This window comes from Pipra filicauda, unplaced genomic scaffold (assembly GCF_003945595.2).
Source record: "Pipra filicauda isolate LSUMZ 115617 unplaced genomic scaffold, ASM394559v2 scaffold115_size4368891_pilon, whole genome shotgun sequence".
Taxonomy (NCBI): domain Eukaryota; kingdom Metazoa; phylum Chordata; class Aves; order Passeriformes; family Pipridae; genus Pipra; species Pipra filicauda.
In genome coordinates, this window is record NW_024103607.1 from 2910763 (window position 1) to 2928901 (window position 18139).

An 18139-nucleotide genomic window follows, 5' to 3' on the forward strand; every position below is an offset into this window, starting at 1 on the left:
AGAGAGGAAGGATGGGCCCTGGTGGCACAGGAAGATGGCGACTCAGAGGACAGGAAGATGGAAACTCAGAGTGCCAGCACAAGAAGGGGCCAAGTTTTTGAAAACAAATAAACAAAGAAAAATGTGCAATTGGTGAAAGAGGTACTTCATAGTCAAATGGGGATGCAGATGGCTGAAGTTTCAGTACAGAATAATTAATAAAGAGAATAACAGTTGGAATAGTTGTAATTTTATACTTTTTTGTACATGATTCTGGATTGCACAAGAGATATACTACACATGACTGATGACTGACAAGCAGGTCAGGATTTTGTAAGTGAATTTGTGCTTCTATCCAAGATCAAGTCCAGCACTACCAAGGTGCTTCTGACTGCTGCCTCTTTTGAGGAAGATCTGGGGAGCAGCTGAAGAATAGATGGGGACTACTACCTTAATTGAAAGATACTCAGTCAAACTGAAGGAGTAAGATGGGGTAAATTCCCCTTGAGAAGCTTAAACAAATGCACTGTTCAAATTTCTAATTTCTATATTTGTTTAGTTTTCACCCAAGGAAGGAATTTTGTTCAGAGTTCTCCATTAAAAGAGCCCTAACAAAAGCTCAGGTAACCCCCAGCTTAACCACTTTGAAGATGAAGAGACACCGATTTTGCATCCTAAAGATTCAGTTTAAAACCTTGGAGGAAAAAGTGCAAGGGAGTTATCCCTAGGCATCTAGTTGAGACACGTAATACTCCAACCAAAAGGAGAGGGGCAGAACACAGAAAATGATCTTGTATTATACAGATAAAAGTAACATCATTCTGAAGTGGCAACAGGAACACACACAGTTGCACATAACAGAAAGCAAATGTGCAGCCCATATTACTCTGGCTCCATATCTATCAGCCACAAAACAGAAAAACACATATCACACTGACAACAACAGAGGAGATTACATCATTTCAGGGACACATCTGACTCTGGCTGTAAGAGAATCCAGAGGAGCACAACTGTCAAGCTGGTAAAAACCAATGGAGCATTACAAGCACCATGGCATCATACAAAGGCACATGCACTGGACATAGACCAAACTGGACTAAGTTTCAGGGTGCTGAACAAAGTAGGGGATTGTTTCACAACCCCCATCAGAATTTATTCTCAGTAATTTCATCTGCCCAAATATTCAGAAGGTCGATAGGAAGTAAATGAAATTCATCAGTCATCAGCTGGCCAATGCTTCTGCATCCTGGAGTGTTTACAAGTTGTGCAACATTTCCCCCCTCCGGGAAAAAAATACTTTTTATAAGACAAAATGAAATTTTTTTTCCCCCAATCACTAGTTCTTAATAGCAGTTGGTAGCTGAGGTTTTCTTTGCTTTGTCTCGGTTTACCCCATGACACTTTAGTATCTAAATATTAGTGTTTTGTTTGAAAGACTTGCCTTTTGTTTTGTTTACACATCACTATATATACTCCTGTAATTTTTCTTTTTGACTACCACCCTCTCCTCCTTCCAGCCCATGCTAACCAACTCAAGGAAACTTCTGCTTATTCTGTGATTACGCCAAAAGCTTTGCGTACATGGAAGGAGGCACTTCTAAGAAGGAAGTCTCAATGCTATTTTACTTTAGAGAGCAGTAGATTAATATCTGCAGATGGTTTTATCTCAATTCTCCCCTGACAGTTAAATTTAAGCAAAGATGGCTATTTCCTATTTCCATTACATGAAACTGAAAGGTTCTCACAGAAGGCTAAGCTGGAAGCTTAAGCATTTCCCTCCTGGACCCTTTGGAATGTCTTCGTTACTCCTGCAGCTTTGATTTAAAACACCTGGGTCTTCCCCGGTCAAATACAATATAATTTGCCTGTGATGCTTCTGCTTCCTTACAAAACACACTTCAAGCCTCTTGTGAATTCTTAGATGCTTAGTTAGCTCTTAAAAGCCAAAGCTTACTTCTTGCCAAATTTCAATTCTGAAAGCTAATCAGACCAGCAGCCGCAAAAACAAATGATCAAACTAAAAATGTCCTTTCTGCAGGGCTTCAACCAAATTGTGTCTGTTGGCAATTGGTGCGGTCTGTTTGGCAAACACACAGCTGGGGTGGGATAGCTCCCACAACTTTTATATGTGCCTGCAGCTTAAGGGACTCATTTGTAACGCAGGCATAAAAGGTATCATGTACTTGCTTAAAGATGCAGGTTAACTGAAAGAGGTTACAGGAACCTAGGAATGACTTGCTTTCGTACGGAGGGAATTTTGAGGATAAGCTTAAATTTGACCTGTATTTCAACTCATGAAAAGAATAGAGACAAAAAACGCTGACCAATCTTTCTGAAAACTGTGGTAGATGTTTTAATAAACACGTTGCAGGAATAGATGAACAATTATAAACTAATACTAGGTATTGAATTTCATTATGGGAATGCTTTTAACTGAATTGAAAACAAAATTGTACTCCACTGGGTATGGATAACAGCTATGCAGCCTCTAACTGCATACACTTCTCAAGATCTTCAACAGAATTTGGTTTAGAGAATCAGGATTTGAAAAATCTCTGTGTGAAAAATCTCTCCTTGAAGTAAAGCATTCACAAGTGGCTGCAAGTGTTCCAGTGACTGTAAATACATGACAGAGAATTATGGTTATCCCACAAAAATGAAAAGGACTCCTGTTGATTTAGAACACAGAGGCAGGAACGCATTTAGCTTTACAATTATGACTCATTGCAGGAGGGTTTATTCAGCCAGTTGGTGTTCTGCTTTACACTATGCAAAACACATTTGAAGTCACTTAAGTTACACGACATATATAAATCGGGACAGTTCTCTGTCTAGGACTAAGTACAGATAGAGAAGGAAAATCCTTACACAGAAAAGGCAGAACACAATGCCTGTGAGGGGGAGAGTAAACAGCAGCCCGTACTGCAGCTGTGTAAATGCACCAAGGCACAGACTCAGCAGACAATACCATGTGTATATTTATACCAGGGTGTTGGGGCTGTTGAAGCAGCTAAAAATAATCTTTTTTAAAAAGTGTACTTATTGAGAATGGTATTTAGTGTTTATTTAGTTTTGGTAAACATGAGGGGACAAACTGTCATGCTTAGGCAGCATATGCTGAAAGGCAGAACATATGTAGAGGATTTTTGCTGATTAAATGTATATATGACTGATACAATTAGCTAGTAGAAAACATCACTTAATAAAACTACTGCTGTGACAGCAGTGAGTATCTTTGATGGCTATACATGCACTTTACGAGACAGGGGAATACTCCTGTGGTAACAGGGTCATGTGTCCCTCCAGCGAGGACTGGATATGCTGAGGAGGGAGATGCATGGGTTAGGAGGGGTCTTGTCCCCTAAGGGGGAGGACCCCTACCCCTCTGCATGTTTCTTGTTCTGCACACCACGTACCACAGTGGGGTATGGGCTGAAGGGTCCTGCTAAGTTGTCAGTGTTGGCACTTTGGGGCAGTGTCAGGGTCACTTTCAGGAGTAGTCCAAGGACACCTTGATTCTTCCCATGGGTGCTTTCTCATGAAGGAACCCCATCTTCCTTGTCTTGATGGTAATAACGGATCCAGTAACTCCAACAAACCCATTCTCCACTTCCCATGCATCTGGAATAGCTCAGGCAGCTTTAGAGACATGACACAGAAGGATGGCAGCTTGGGGCAGGAGAAGCAAGCCTGTTCTCCAGTGCACTTAACTAAGGTTACCACTGCAGATCAGCCCCTAGACATGCTTGATCCCACGGAGGTGCTCTGCACCTTTAACATCACCACTCCAATACATACCATTCCCCTTCTCAAGAGATGCTCGAGTCACTGTGCCGGATTGAAAATATGTCACTACATGCCTGCCAGGCCCTGAGAAAATAGCTCTACAGATGCAGGGGTGAGCAGCTCCCTGCTGAGACACTGACTGTGGCTCTGTGCATGGACCCACTCATGATCGTAGATTTACAGGTCTACATGGTCTACTTACCCTCCTCTGCATTTTTGCCTGAAAGCACAGGAACAGTTCATTTTTTTTAAGGAGAATTTTGTCTGGTGGCCAAAGCTGTACCAGCAGGTATATTTTGTGATGACACTTTTCAAATGGCTTTACAATTCACCAGGTGGCTTTCTTTGACATGGTTCTTGTCCTCAGGTTGCTCTGCTGTTTCCCTGGGGGGTATAATATTTTTCTCCCATCTCCTTTGATGATAAAACTCTATTCAGCCTTGAGAAAATTTTCTGGTCCTTTCCCCCTTCTCCATTCTGCTGAAATCTGGATCTCTCCATTGATTTCTCTAATTTTAATACTGTTGTTTAACTGGATAAACTGACTTCTATTTTACATTTATATTTCATAGCACATCTACAGCATTTGAGAGTTCACTGCATGGATGTTTCAAACCACACCATAGGATCTTGGCAGTTACATGGCTTCAGAGATTTTATATACATACATCTGACGCACAGAGGAAGTAATTAAACCATATGGACCTCTCCCATACAGTAGGAAGCACAACACAAATCTTCTCACTTGATTTATTATAACCTTATGTCATTTAGCAAAACCAACTCTGCAACTGTTTGAAAGAAAGAAGCCAGCTGAGAAGGAGAGGGAGGACCTGTACAGGGAGCTGTGGCTCAGGCAGTCCTAAGCAGTTGTACGTGCCTGTGGCCACGCAGTGCAGTCAAGACCTTGCTGGCAGCACCAGGTATGAGTTAGCAGAATGAAACTCCGCAGTTTGGTTTGTGAGGCATTGTAACAGCAAGAAAAACAAATGGATCTGTCCTCAGTCTGCACAGGGGACAGCAACAGAAACTTCCCCGTCACACAGGGGGAGCCCATCCCTTCTGTAACCTGCAGTCTTGCTCTATGAGGAGAGGTTGAAGAAGGACAAGATTGGGCTCATGCAACGTAGCCTATCCTGTCTGCCAGGCACACTGATGGTGGGGGAACAGACCTATGGTGCAAAGTCCCTAGCAAATAAAAATGGAATAAAATAAAAGCTGTGAAAAAGGGTGCAAGATGGTGTTACACTGCACATCTGTGCCAAGCACATGGAGGAGTGTGCTCTGTGATGGAAAGGGAGTTAGTCTCACAGTGGTAAGGGAAATTCTGCAGTAGCAGCATAGTCATATTTGAACTGAAGAGTTTCCTGTGGAAAAAACATTTTTCCCATAAATCTGCATGCCAATGCATACCCATATTAAATACTGGAATAATGAACATATATGGGTCCAACACTCAGCATAATGTGGTGCCTTTGGGCCCTTTGCTGTTGGAGTCCCTGCCCACTGGAAAAAAGCTGTCACTGCCCCTCTGCATGATGCCACCTCTGCCATAACCCTGGAAGTGCTAGCAATGCTCTTGGTACCGTACAAAGAACCACATGCAAACAGCAAACAGCTCCTGCCCAAGGAGTTTACATCTTAACACAGACAAGCCCTGACAGTCGTGAAGACCATACCATCCTGCATTACAGGAGGGAGAGCTCATCTCACAGAACCAGCTTCTCTCATTCCTCTTCCAGGCTATCAAGAAAGGAAGTCCCTTATGGAAAGCATTTAACACAAAACCAGTGGTGAAATGGAAAATGAGAAGATGTTGCATGCTTGGGAGTGGATAACAGAAAGGTCATCAAAGAAAGAGAGAAGTAGGGGATCTAGAAACTGAGAAACAGCCAAAGGATGGTTTATAAGGAAAAAGGATTATTTAGATCAGAAGAAAATAATACAGAATATCCAGGTCTTTATTTGACTGGACAGAAGACTATATAGGTTGCTATACCATGAATGGAGTGAAACAACATGTGTGCTGGGGAGAATAGTGAGCACAACTTTCTTTTTTGCTCTTACACCTATACTATGCTTTTCCAACAACTTTAGGGACGAATAAACCTGCTTTTAAAAAAAGTTAATAAGGGTTTACAGTATCTATTTAACCAATAATACTGTATTTGCAAAAATTAGTTTTGCTAATAAGATAAGCAATAGTTAGACACAGAATTTCTTTGAAAACCATGATCCATACTGAAAAAAAATGCCAAAACCAAACCCACAAAAACCTCAAAGTGCTTTTCTTTGTTGAGCATCTATGATAGCAGTAGACAGAGAGGAATCTGATGGACTAATACAATCTTTTCACAGAAAAATAATTTTAGCCTGTGGGAGAAAAAATGCTTAACAAATGTTTTACTTGTTTGGGATGGCAGCTTATTCATTGTCTAGAGCTGTTCTCCGTGACTAAAATACGGGCATCTATCCTTCAAGATCTTCTTTCTACATGCTCCCAAATTTAATATCTAATTGTAAGATATTTTAACACTTGTCATCCTTTCCCAGATCAGTGTAGTGGTAGCACTTATGTATACTTCAACAGTCCAGTTCACATCGAAAAGTACATGGAAATTATGTACAAACTGAGGTAAATAAGGGACATTCATTCTCTTAAGTGTCAGTAAGAAAATGCTGAGAACAGGCTCAGTCTGCCTCGGCAGATACTGTTCGTGATGACAGCCTGCCCATTCCCACATTCCTGGTCTCTCCAGGTCAGACTCAAAGGATTCCACTAATAGTTTGGTACTTACCAAAGCAGACAAAAGGAAAATGGGTCAATGTTACTTGCTCCCATGTGACAAAAGTACAGAAAATAGAAACAAGCACCATTTGAGAAATTTGTAAAGCCTCAGACATATGTCATGAGAAACATTTACAATCTCTAGAGTATAATTTAAGCGCTAAAGGATGACCTGGATTATCCCTCTTGGATGCCTGTGTGAGCTACCCAGTCACAGAGCAAAACTATCATCCACTCGCTGCTCTTTCTTTAAACTCATGCTCACAGTAAGCAGAAATTGCAAAACTTGGCTGAAAGCATCAAGAATATTTTTGTGCAGTAGTTGCACTGTCTGACTGCTAGAAGTCAAAGCCTGAAGGTCTAACCAAATGGACAGCACATTTGTCTGAAAGCAATCCTGACAGTGCATTTCATTTCTGTAACGAAGTGTAATTTATATGTGAAAGCCAAACAAAAAGATCAATGATACATGAGAACGTACTGTGCTATGCAGACACTATTGACTAGAATGAGTGGAGAGGTTACAGATAAGTCAGAAAATTGCTTAACTGCAGGTGCTTATTTTCTAAATAAGGTAAAATATACTTTCAGGATTTCGTAGGAAGACAGGAAGGGGAAAAAATGCTGTTCAAGAAAAAAGGTATGGTAATTTTTTAAATGGTCGTTAAGTACATCCAAAGAGTTCTTATCCCAGCACTGTCTATTGTGACCAAAGTTAACTTTGCACTACTCATCTCCAACAAGTTTCCTTTCTATTTCTTCACTACAGTTAAATTTTCTAGAGTTAAATTTTAAGTCTTGTTTGAGCTTCTGCAATAAAGTGGTTCTTGATTGCTTACTGTGACTTCTCTTGCTTTTTTTCTCCATCTCTCAATCAAATTTGTGATATGCAGATGGCCAAATGTCCTCTTAAAAATGTTGCCTCAAAATAAATTCCTAAAATACCAGTGAAATACCTTCTCAGTTTATTAGCAAACTGCCATAAGATTTGTTTTCTTGAAGTGTAACAAGCCCATAAATCAACAGAATACATAGGTAATGCAAAAGGCATTACAGTGTAATTTCAAACAGAAGAGCTGAATCTACATTACAAAGAGTTAATCCAGCATATTTACTTCGGTCATAAATTTGTTTAAACTACAACCTTAGTATTCATTTTGATTGATTACACTAATTCTTGAGCTTTGCCCAATGCTGTTGAATTGTTCTCCTGTCACACCAGCTGAGATTGTAAAGGTTTTTTATATAAGCTTGTAGAAGTATCTGCACACATTTAAGATCAGGCTGTAGCGAGAAGGCACAGTATGTTGTGAATGCTGCTTACCTGCACTTACTTTGCTGGAGATAACATATATCAATCCAGGGAAGTTTAAAAAGATTAAGTTGAATATGGAAATAAAAGGTGAATGTGTCCTTTTGACTACCTTCCAGTCAAGTATCATTCTTTTTCTCCTGTATGATTGATTTGAAAAGGTTTTGGAGGAATTTTGCTTTCAGGGCTGGAGCAAAATACAGGGAGTGCAAATTGTTAGCATGGGATGGGCTTAACAACACTGTAGTCCTTTAGATTACAAATAAATACAATTTCTATAGGTTACTTATGGAATCAAACAATGTTTCACATCTGGTTGAAGTAGAAATGTTCTGCAAAAGAATAAGAAGGAATAAAAAAATAATTTTTGGTCGATGTGCATATTTTGTTTGATTTAAATAAAGTCTCCATTTGAATTTGTTTCATGTTTTAAATATTCTTTATAATATTCTCAACATTTACAAATGAAAATGTGATGTGGCATGTACCGTCAAACAAAATACCCTGCTTTTTTAATATATTTTAATATATTTTTAATATATTTTACATTTTTTATTTGAAACAGATTCTGAGGAAGACCTTTCACTGATTTCCCAAATGTCAGATTTTTTGTAGAATGCATATATGAAAGGAGGATCCCATGCTTCTTGCTCATGGGAAAGTTATCTAACCTCCATCCACCAGTTCAAAAAGATCTCTGATGTTGATTAAACATGTATAAACAGAGTTTAAGAAAAAAAGAAAACATGCATATTTCACTTAAAAAAATGTCAGGACAAATGTACTAAAGAACAGGAATTAGCAACCAACACAACTATCCCACTGCATGGTTGGTCGACAGTCAACGTAGCCCAGGTTAAGCAATTTTCATTAAATAAAACATTAGATCATAAAGTAGGTATCAAGTTTCAGACTGACACGAGTTCAAGTTCTATCAAGCAAACAGGGTACCCTGCCTGCCTTTGGTAGCAAACTCAAAAGATTACGGGCCTATTTACTGCTAACAGTTCACACAATTAAGATTTATGCCCACGATTTAGATGCCGATGGAACAATATCAAGACTTGCAGGATTCATGTATGCTGGAAAGATCTTGTAAGACTGTGTTTTGAAAGAATAAACTTAAATGAAAGCATGCATTTGAAACTACCCTCAAACACGTGTGTAAAAGAAAACTGTACTCGTGTATCTGCAAGCAGAATTTAGCTTCATACTGTTCAAGCGTTTTATGGTAACACTTTTCATTTCCTGTCTTTTACCATCCTTGGAGCTGCTCTCCACTATTACCATGACCAGAGAAAAAAAGAAAATTAAACCTCTAGTACCATACCAGACTTGATCACACCACTGAAAGAATGAAAGGTGCCTTCCTGTCCATGCATAATGATCATTAATACCATAGGCGTTTTACTTTTAAATCTCTTGCCATTACAAATACCTCCCCCAAATACCTGCTCTCTGAGGGCAGTTCTTCTTCCTAGAAATTTCCACAGTTAACCTTGGTATACGAAGCAATGTGAAATTTTGAAGCACCCTTTTTTGGTACTTATATCCATTCTGCTGCAGAGTCTGTCTGACAATACTATAAAAGATATATGATCCAGTTCACTCCTGAAGTTTTGTATATGGCAAAAACTGGAGAGCAAACAGGACATTTTCCAAACCATTTCTGTTTTGGGAAGGTAAGAATCAAAAGAGAAAGACAAGCAAGGGCAGGCCTCTGGAAGGTACATAAGCTTTGTGAGATTTTGCCTTGTGTGATCAGTGGGGTTTCTTCTGGTGGTGGGTTCATGTTTGGATGTTTGCTGGTGGCTTCCTGCAGATGTCTGAAGGGCATATGAGCTGTCATGGTGGATCCTTAAATGAAGGAGATTGCATCAGCCTGTATAGAGAGGTTTAGGTCAGCTTGCCTTCTCCTCATGACTCCCAGGTACATCTCAGTGAGGCCAGATCTTCCTTGTTGCTACTAAGTTTAATATGGGTAGAGCAGGGAAAGGGAAAAGTAATGCCTATCATCTCTCAAACAAGAAGTTATACTAGCACAAACTTTCAAGAGCTAACAAATTGCAAGCTCAGGATGCAGGCAGAAGATAAGCATCAGAGCAGAGACCTCTTGGTTTGTTGCAAAGAGAGTGCCAGTTGTGTTATTGCTGATCCCAGAGGCAGGTTTTGCATATGCAGCCCCTGGCCCTAGCAGAAGTCCTGATTTTTTATCTAGATGAAAGACAGGCTGAGCTGGAGAGAAACGGGTCCACAAGGCCTGCCAGAATGTGGTGGAGCAGTCCAGTTTCTGCTGTGGCTCCCTCCCCTCACATGGCCACCATCAAAAAAACTCCCACAAAACCTTGATGTTGATCTAATAAGTATTTAGGGGTAGTCAGTCAGAGGGAAGGTGGATAATCAGCTTGGAACAAGGGATCAAATCTCTGATAAACTCAAATCTCTAGTTGATTATAATATGGTAGAAGTCTTAGTAGTCTGGTACAAGGGAGGGACCAGTGGACACAATCTATATTATACCACTGGCGAGAGAGCAGAACAGGGATGTCCTAGGGATTAACTCAAGGCAGCTGTGTGAGAGACTGAAGTCCTTGCCAACTCCGTGGAACAAGAGAGACCTGCATAGGAGGAACGGACTAGACTTGTTCCATACAAAATGGAACAAGGCTGTTACTACTAAGAATTAAAAAGTTCACAGAGAAATAGTTAAACTAGAAACAGGAGAAGACTGACAGCCATGGAGCACCTGGTTCAGACTGAACGAACTTGTGAGTGAGAAATGGCCAATGCTCAATACATTCCTGAGAAGGCAAGGGAAGAAATGAATGGTCAAAAGTTGTTAAATGCTTCTACATCAATGCTATAAGATCTACAAAACAGGATTATGGAATTACACTACTTGGTAATAAATGACAACCCTGATATAACAGGCATCTCATGCTTGTTAAAGGAGGATAATCAGTGGCATACAGAGTTACTATACTAGTCTGTCTGCTTTACAGGGGTGATAGAAAATCACAGCCAGGGCAATGGCACAGTATGTGAAGACTACAACAAAGGGTTACAGAAAAAACATACTTGGGGCAGAGGGGCACATTAGGAAATCCTTGTGGGTGGAAATAACAGAAAAGTAGGACTTGGTTTGTATTTAGGATTCCCCTGCTAAAGACATCAATAATTAAATACTTAGGGAAATTAGAGGAGCTGCAAAACTAGGTCAGGTAGCAATATTGGCCAATTCCAATTACCAGCATACTGTCAGGCACAATGCCTCATCCAGATGTGATAAGGAGGTAAAAGTTTTGGACGCAGCAACTGACTTCTTAGAGCAGTAAACCCTTGGACACATAAGACAGGATGCTGTTCTGGGTTTAGTCTCTGTGTTTAGTGCTGCACAGGACCTGCTTTAAGAGGTACTGTTGGGAGAACTGCTCTGCAAGAATTTCACAGTAAAACTGAACTTATTGCTGTAGTGTAGTGGGATGGAGTAAGCCAAACAAACACATCACACAGATATCCAATTTCAAGAAGGGGAAATACATAAAAATCACAAAAATAGTAAAAGCCTAAAAAAGCAGTCAAAAAGGCAAGAAGCCTAAAGCAACCTGGAGGCTTTTCAAAAACACTGTATTAAAAATCCTGGTAAACTATGTGTCACATATCAAAAAGAAAGTAAAACAGTTCAATAAAAACCCTGCATAGCTCATAAAAAAAGCTAAGGAGGCTATTGTAGGCAAAAGGGTTGGTATTTAAAAAACTGTTGAAATGAACAGGAAAGCCCATCAGAAACAGATTAAGAGTAAATGGCAACTAGGATGGCTAAAAATGAATGAGAAAATTTTGCAGAAGACAATCAAGCTGACAGTAAAAAGATGTTTAAAGAAAAACAAGAAGTCATCATGGGAAATAGCAGTACACGTGATGCCAAGGGCTTATAAGGAGCACTCAGGGATGATAAGGCCATAGCAGAGGCACTTAGTGAATTCTCTGCATAGGTCTTTACTGCTGAAGGTGTTTGAGAAGGTCCCAGATCCAAGTTATTCCTTGAGACAGATTAACTTCAGGTAAATATAAAGGAAGTAGATAAAATAGGTAAGGCAGGCGTTACTAAGTGAACAGGAGTGGGGGCATTCATCTGTAACTTCTGAAGGAACTCAAGTATGAAACTGCAGAACTGCTGGCCAAAGTGTGTAACTCAACATTACAAACTGCCACTGCACCAGTGGGCTGGTGCCAACCAAGCTTCCATGTGGAAAAGAGGCTCAAGAGGAGACCCTGTGAACTGTGGGCCAGTTTATTTGACTTTCCTGCTTAGCAAGGCAGTAGTGCACCCTAAAGAATACAGTAACTGAGCACAAGGATAAGCATGGTAAAGCAAGCCTTAGTGACTGTAACATATTTGGATTCTCAAGACTATTTTGATAAACTGTTCTTTGTTAGGAAGAAAAGAATAGTACCTGATGGTCATATTTCAAAATGGAGACAACAGCAACAGGTCCTCTCAGACGTGTGCTCTAACTGGTTTTAGCAAAGATTTCATCAGTCATCTGCAGAAGAGACTGAACTGTGATACTAATCTCTCTTAGTTTGTTAAATGTGATGCTGGTGATGAGGAATGAGGAGATCTGGTGATCTCCCATGCTGGGAGATCCAGAAGGACCCCACTAAACTGGGTGGGCAGATAGGCTTCAGTGTTGGGGAACATCAGGAATGATACTGAGAAGAAAACGATGGGTGTCAATTTGCTCAGCGCATCCATAATCCTGTGTTCTGTGTACACTTCTGGTCTCTTGCAGAAGAGAGAGTAGAATAAAGGGACTAAGGGTTGGAATGTTGCCTTCAAAAGAGAACTTAAAAAGGTGGGGACTTGTCCTTTTGGACAGGAGAAAAATGAGAGGGAATAAAACTGAGAATTACAAAATTAGGGAACCAGCGAGCAACATAAACACAGAACTGCTCCAAGTCTTACAGTACTAGAAATAGTATGTACTCAACAAAACCAAAGGGAGATTTGCATAGAACAGGTCAGAGAGTGATTTATATAATTTATATAATTTGAGACATGACTGACATAACTTGAGTAGTGAACTCCTTTGTTCCACTAGAGGTTGTGAAGACACACAGTTACAGCAGCTTTGAAAAACGATTAGACAAATTCAGGGAAAAACACAGATACTAAAGGAACATATAAATTGGGTTATCTTGAAATGGACTGCAGAAAGCTGCCAGAACTCTGTGCTCTCCATAAACAGCATCTCTTACTGCCACAGTTGGGAACAGAGTAGTGGGCTACATATATCACTGGTCCAGTTTGAGAAGATGCTTCTTATGTTCTAATTTTGCATAAAAAGGGTATATAAAAAGATTTCATCGGATATATCAGCTTACACTAACAAAGAGTTAGAAGGAGCTACTGCCATTATACCAGCTTAGAAGCCAGTTAATTGTGATGTACAAGAATTACACTAACAGTTGATAAAATTATTTTATTGGATTTAAACATCTCCCTAAGATATAATAACAAAATTCAGGTATTTATGTGTAATATTTTGTTGATGTGGGTTTTTTTTATTTTTTAATTATGATGAAAAACATCTAGATCTAGCCCATGTGTTAAGATTTAAACTTCTATGGAAAATGCTTGTAAGTGAATATCAGACACTAGATTTCCCAACTGTATGGCATCCAAAAGCAGACAGGAGTAATTATAGATGAACTGGTAATAGCTTACCCATGGCCATTGCATTAGCAAAAGCAATATAACAGATATCTGTAAGGGAGTTCTACTGAGCCCTCATGCCAGTCTTGGTTAAAAAGGAATGTTCAGGCATTCCCCAAAATGGCCTTTATGGGGGGACAAAAAGCTGTCTTTTAATTTCAGTTTCCATTATTCCAGCCCCGTGCAAAAACAATGGCTAAACAGCTTGAGCACTGTCAGACGCTTGACTCAGAAAGTACAAAGAGAGACTTCAAAAGTGCATTTTCTCACTCTACAGAAAGATCAAAAAGATTTTCACTCACTTCCACTTTCTATAAAGCCTTCTAGGTTGGTTATGAAGTGAGGTTGATTATAAACTTCAATAGGTCAAACAGTTGGCCATTGTACTGAAAGGAGTTATCATTTCCTATGTAAGTGCATTAATGTTTAACAAATTTTAAAGGCACATATATTGTTCCCTGACCAATATAGAGTCTGCAAAGGACTATAAATATCAAGATTTTAGGAATTGCAATAAAAATCTAGAGGAAAAAGAAAGAAAACAGATGATTTTAATCTGGGGTTTTTTTTGTTCCTTTAATCCAGTGTTTCTGTTTCATTCAAAACAGAATTTCAATACCGTATCAGTGTTTCTCTTTACTCTTTTCCCTCTTACTCAGGCATCTGGGTACTCCTTACACTATGTTCTCCACATGTAGCATAGGGAAAGGGTGAATCTGTTGTCTTAGGAGAACAATTTAGGAAAAGTTGTCTTAGAAGAAAATGAGAAGATGAATCTGTCTCATCTTAGGGAGAAGATGAGTCTGTTGTCTTTCCTCTCCCTTTTCACTCTGTGTCTTCCATTGAGGCTTCTACCATGCTTTCTTTACACGTGGATTTGAAAATCCTTCAGGAGCTTCAATTCTCACTGCAATGTCACTGAGCTTTTTGCCAGCTGTGAGAAGGGGAAATGAGGCAGAGAGTGATTCCCAAGCTTGGCTCCTGCAGCCCCAGCTCCAACCACCTGCCTAATTGCAAGGTATGGTTAGATAGATTGGATATTCGTAACCAGCTAACAGTAAATACAATGGAAAATAACTAAGCTGCAGTGAAAAAGAACAAAGGCTAGAGTGTCATTAGAGACTAGGAACAAAAAACCAACTTAGGGAGGAAATTCCTTTTACTCTTTCTACTCTGAAGGTGTGAACTCAAAAGCAAGACAGGAGGTGGGAACATGTGTGGCCCAAGAAATATTTGTTCAGAGACTCTTCTCCAAGCAACAGCTCAGCATTTGCTGTGAATTGCAAACATGGTTATCAGGAATGTCCTGATTCTCTAACATTTGAATTGGACCAGTTTTCCTCCTGGGAATGTTTGCAGGTGTTCTCAGAACACTGGGAGCAGCTTAGACAAGAAGCAGGAGGTTGCAGGCTAACTGTTGCCTTTGCCTAGCTGCAGAAGCTCCCAGACCGCTACAGTGGGCAGATGTCACTTCTGCTGTTTTATTTTTCTGTCCCTACTGGATTTCAGCTGTGTCTGAGCCCAGGGAAAGTTTCAGGGCTGAACCCAGCCAAAATAGGATGGAGGAAAAACTAAAACCACATATCTTTGTCCAGTAGGGCTGCTAAGTGCGTGCATTGATTTCTGCTAAGTTGCCTTTTGTCCCTAGAAACTGCCCGTGTGAAGCACAATTCAACTTTCCTGTGTCTTCATGCCTACACTTATCAGTCCTGAAACAAAAGCAATGTAGACAGAAGCACAGGGCTTCCAGCTATCCGGCGCCTGGAGACCTGACACAAATCACCAAAACCTGGCTGAATCCTCACGCATCTCAACAGTGCCTCTCTGCCTCTAGCAGAGAGCCCCAGGAGGTATCAGTGGGCATATTTTGCAAAAACCCCTTTCTAAAAAACAAAAGTAATTGGATTAAGACAACTAATAAGCATCTTTACTCAAATGCTCTATCTTAAGACTGCAACTGAGTCAATGACAGCAAATGAAGTAGAAGCACACTTAAATAAAGAGTAGGCATTTCTTCAGACCTTTACTCCTTTCATAGTTTGCAACTGTATTTACCACTTCAATGAATTCTCTTCACTCAACAGCTGCTGATGTGCATTCAGTAGCAGGAATCCAAAGAAAGTGCTTTTATTTGCCTGGTTTTGGGAGTCCTGTCATGAACAGACTGAATTTCCAGGGGACGGTAGGGCTGACAGCAGGCTGCAGACCTTGGCAGCGTTGCTCCCAACTGAGTTCCAGGTGTCCTGCAAGTGACAGCTCTGAAGCATCCAAGATGGAGAGTCACTGCAGCAGCAGGCTCTGACAGACTGCTTCAGTCACTCTTACAAGTGCAAACACGCAACACGTCTATTGTGCATGTAATGAGTCACCTCGAACAGAAAATGTGTGTCGTGCCAGATTATACAGAGGTTTTGTGAAAATAAATATTCCCATTGAGGATTAGCATGAGACCAAAAGCTATGCCAAATTTGACTAGACTCTAAAGGCCAATCTTGTTCCTTAAACCAGATGTTTAACAGAGGTTGTGACATCTGAAGAGATCAGCAGACAGAAAATACAGGCAGTGTATGCTAAGTCAGAATGAGATGTATCATTGTAGGGAGGTAAAATACAATTTTTCCAGTGTTATAGAATTCTGTAAATCCCTTTTCCCAATACTTCTTCACATCTTGCACAATTAACTACAAGCAGCAAAACATAATTTATATTCTGTATTATACTCCTTTTCTATTTTATCTGCATTATCTGTTTAAAGGGAGGCCAGTGTGATTAGTAAGTGGGGTTACTTACTTTCCTGACATAAATTCAAGAGTGAGAGTGGCAAGCCAGTACACAAAATCTGCCCTCACCTCTCAGTCTAGACAGTAAGTAACTCACAGGGAGCTTCTCGTCAGTGGCACCTGACTGGTTCTCTACTCTGGCAATTTTACATTTTCAGCTTTTCTAACCTATGCAGTTACTTCTGTTTAACTACCTCTTTTTTCTTGCAGACTTGGCAACTTGAAATTGAAGGTTACATGAAAAATATTTCAGTCACAAAAGTTGGTAGTTTTGCAACAGATATTTTCATGAACTCTAGTGAACATCTTACAGCATCAGGTTTTGACTTTGAGTCAAAATTGGGAAGTGGCAGTAGGCACTTGCCAAACTTCATGTGCTGGATGATGAAGGTAAGGCAGTAACAGCTGGAGGGAGTCCCATGGGAAGCTGCATCTTGGGGTAGAGCTTGTTTGTCCTCAGCTTCATCATTTTGCCATTGAGTTATTGTAATGAAAAGCAGATCATGAGCAGCTCATGGTCAGGGGATGGGAGTATAACCATCACAGTCCTCATGGCATGATAACCTCAGGATCATCTGACTTCCATAGAGACACCAGGACTTCTGCTGTAAACAAGTGTTCCTTTCCTCCCACCTACACTGTGACTTTCCTACCACCTCTGTCTCCACTCAGACGTGGAGTCAAGCTTGAGGAATGCAATGGGAATGAGGACTGATGGCCTGCTGCATGGAGGGAAGGCAGAGGACTAAAAAATCTTATGAGGTTTATGATAGCAGAACAACAAGCACATGACCTGCTGCCACATCTCTTGCCTGACCTATTCTTAGAGATGGGTGGATGGAAAAGGCTGAGTCACTGTCTCAGCTGCAGAAGACCAAGCTGTACAGAAGGAGCCTGCCAGCCAGGGCTCCCAGCCATACAGCATAGGAACTGCCCTATTTCTCAGAGCTCTTCGTGGCAGGTGGCTAATCCCCTCCACCCCATCTCCTTTCCTCTGCCTCATTCGTCACTAGTCCTCAAAACAAAGAACAGACTATCAGCCACAAAGTAATGCTTGAAGTCCTAGGCAGTTCCCTTCCAGCAGGGATTTCAGGTTTTGCATGCTTTCCTTCTTGCTTTAGTTTCTTCTTGCTTTAGTGGAAATCACATAGAATCACAGAATTGTTGAATCATTTATGTTGGAAAAGCCCTTGAAGATCATCAAATATATGTATGGGGTATCTTTTCAACAGATAACATTTCATCAGAAAGACTGCAAGAATATTATTGAGTGATTTTGTCCATATTCATTTAGCATATCCATTTAGTGCAGAATCCAATGACGCTATAGAACATGGCATACCTAAAATTCTGATCTGATCAGCTTGTCATGGCCATCAGGTCCCTGGGCTACATTTCATAACAAAGTATTTCTTCAAATCTACAAGCTTTTGAGAAAGTAAAATGAAACAGTAGGAACTTTTTCCTGAAAAAGAATAATTGTTTTAATAATCTTAGCAGTCTGATGGAAGTCTACCTATAGCAAACAGCATTAAACTGGTACCATCAAGAATGTTTTAAAGGAAAAAAATGTTACTTACACGGCTTCCTTTCTCAGGGAAACACTGACATCCTCCACTGCAGTCTCTGCCTCCACATGGTCCTGTGTAACTCTTCTTTCCACCCTGCAAACCAGAACACACATAAAACAAAAGTTAAAACATATCAGCTAGAATACCTGGCACAGCACAATAAGCTTTGATTAGCAGACTCTCTGGGAACTGCTCAAGCAAAGA

General features: G+C 40.2%; 1 protein-coding gene across 3 annotated transcripts in view; it reads right to left on the reverse strand.

The window, feature by feature from the left end:
• The window catches only part of COL4A2 (collagen type IV alpha 2 chain), a 144676-nt gene that overhangs the window by 84007 nt on the left and 42530 nt on the right, over window positions 1-18139 (reverse strand). For all 3 annotated transcript variants that reach the window (XM_027743488.2, XM_027743487.2, XM_027743490.2), the window contains one exon: window positions 17945-18028. In XM_027743488.2, coding sequence (XP_027599289.1) covers window positions 17945-18028 — 84 coding nt within the window. The remainder of the gene's footprint in view (window positions 1-17944; window positions 18029-18139) is intronic.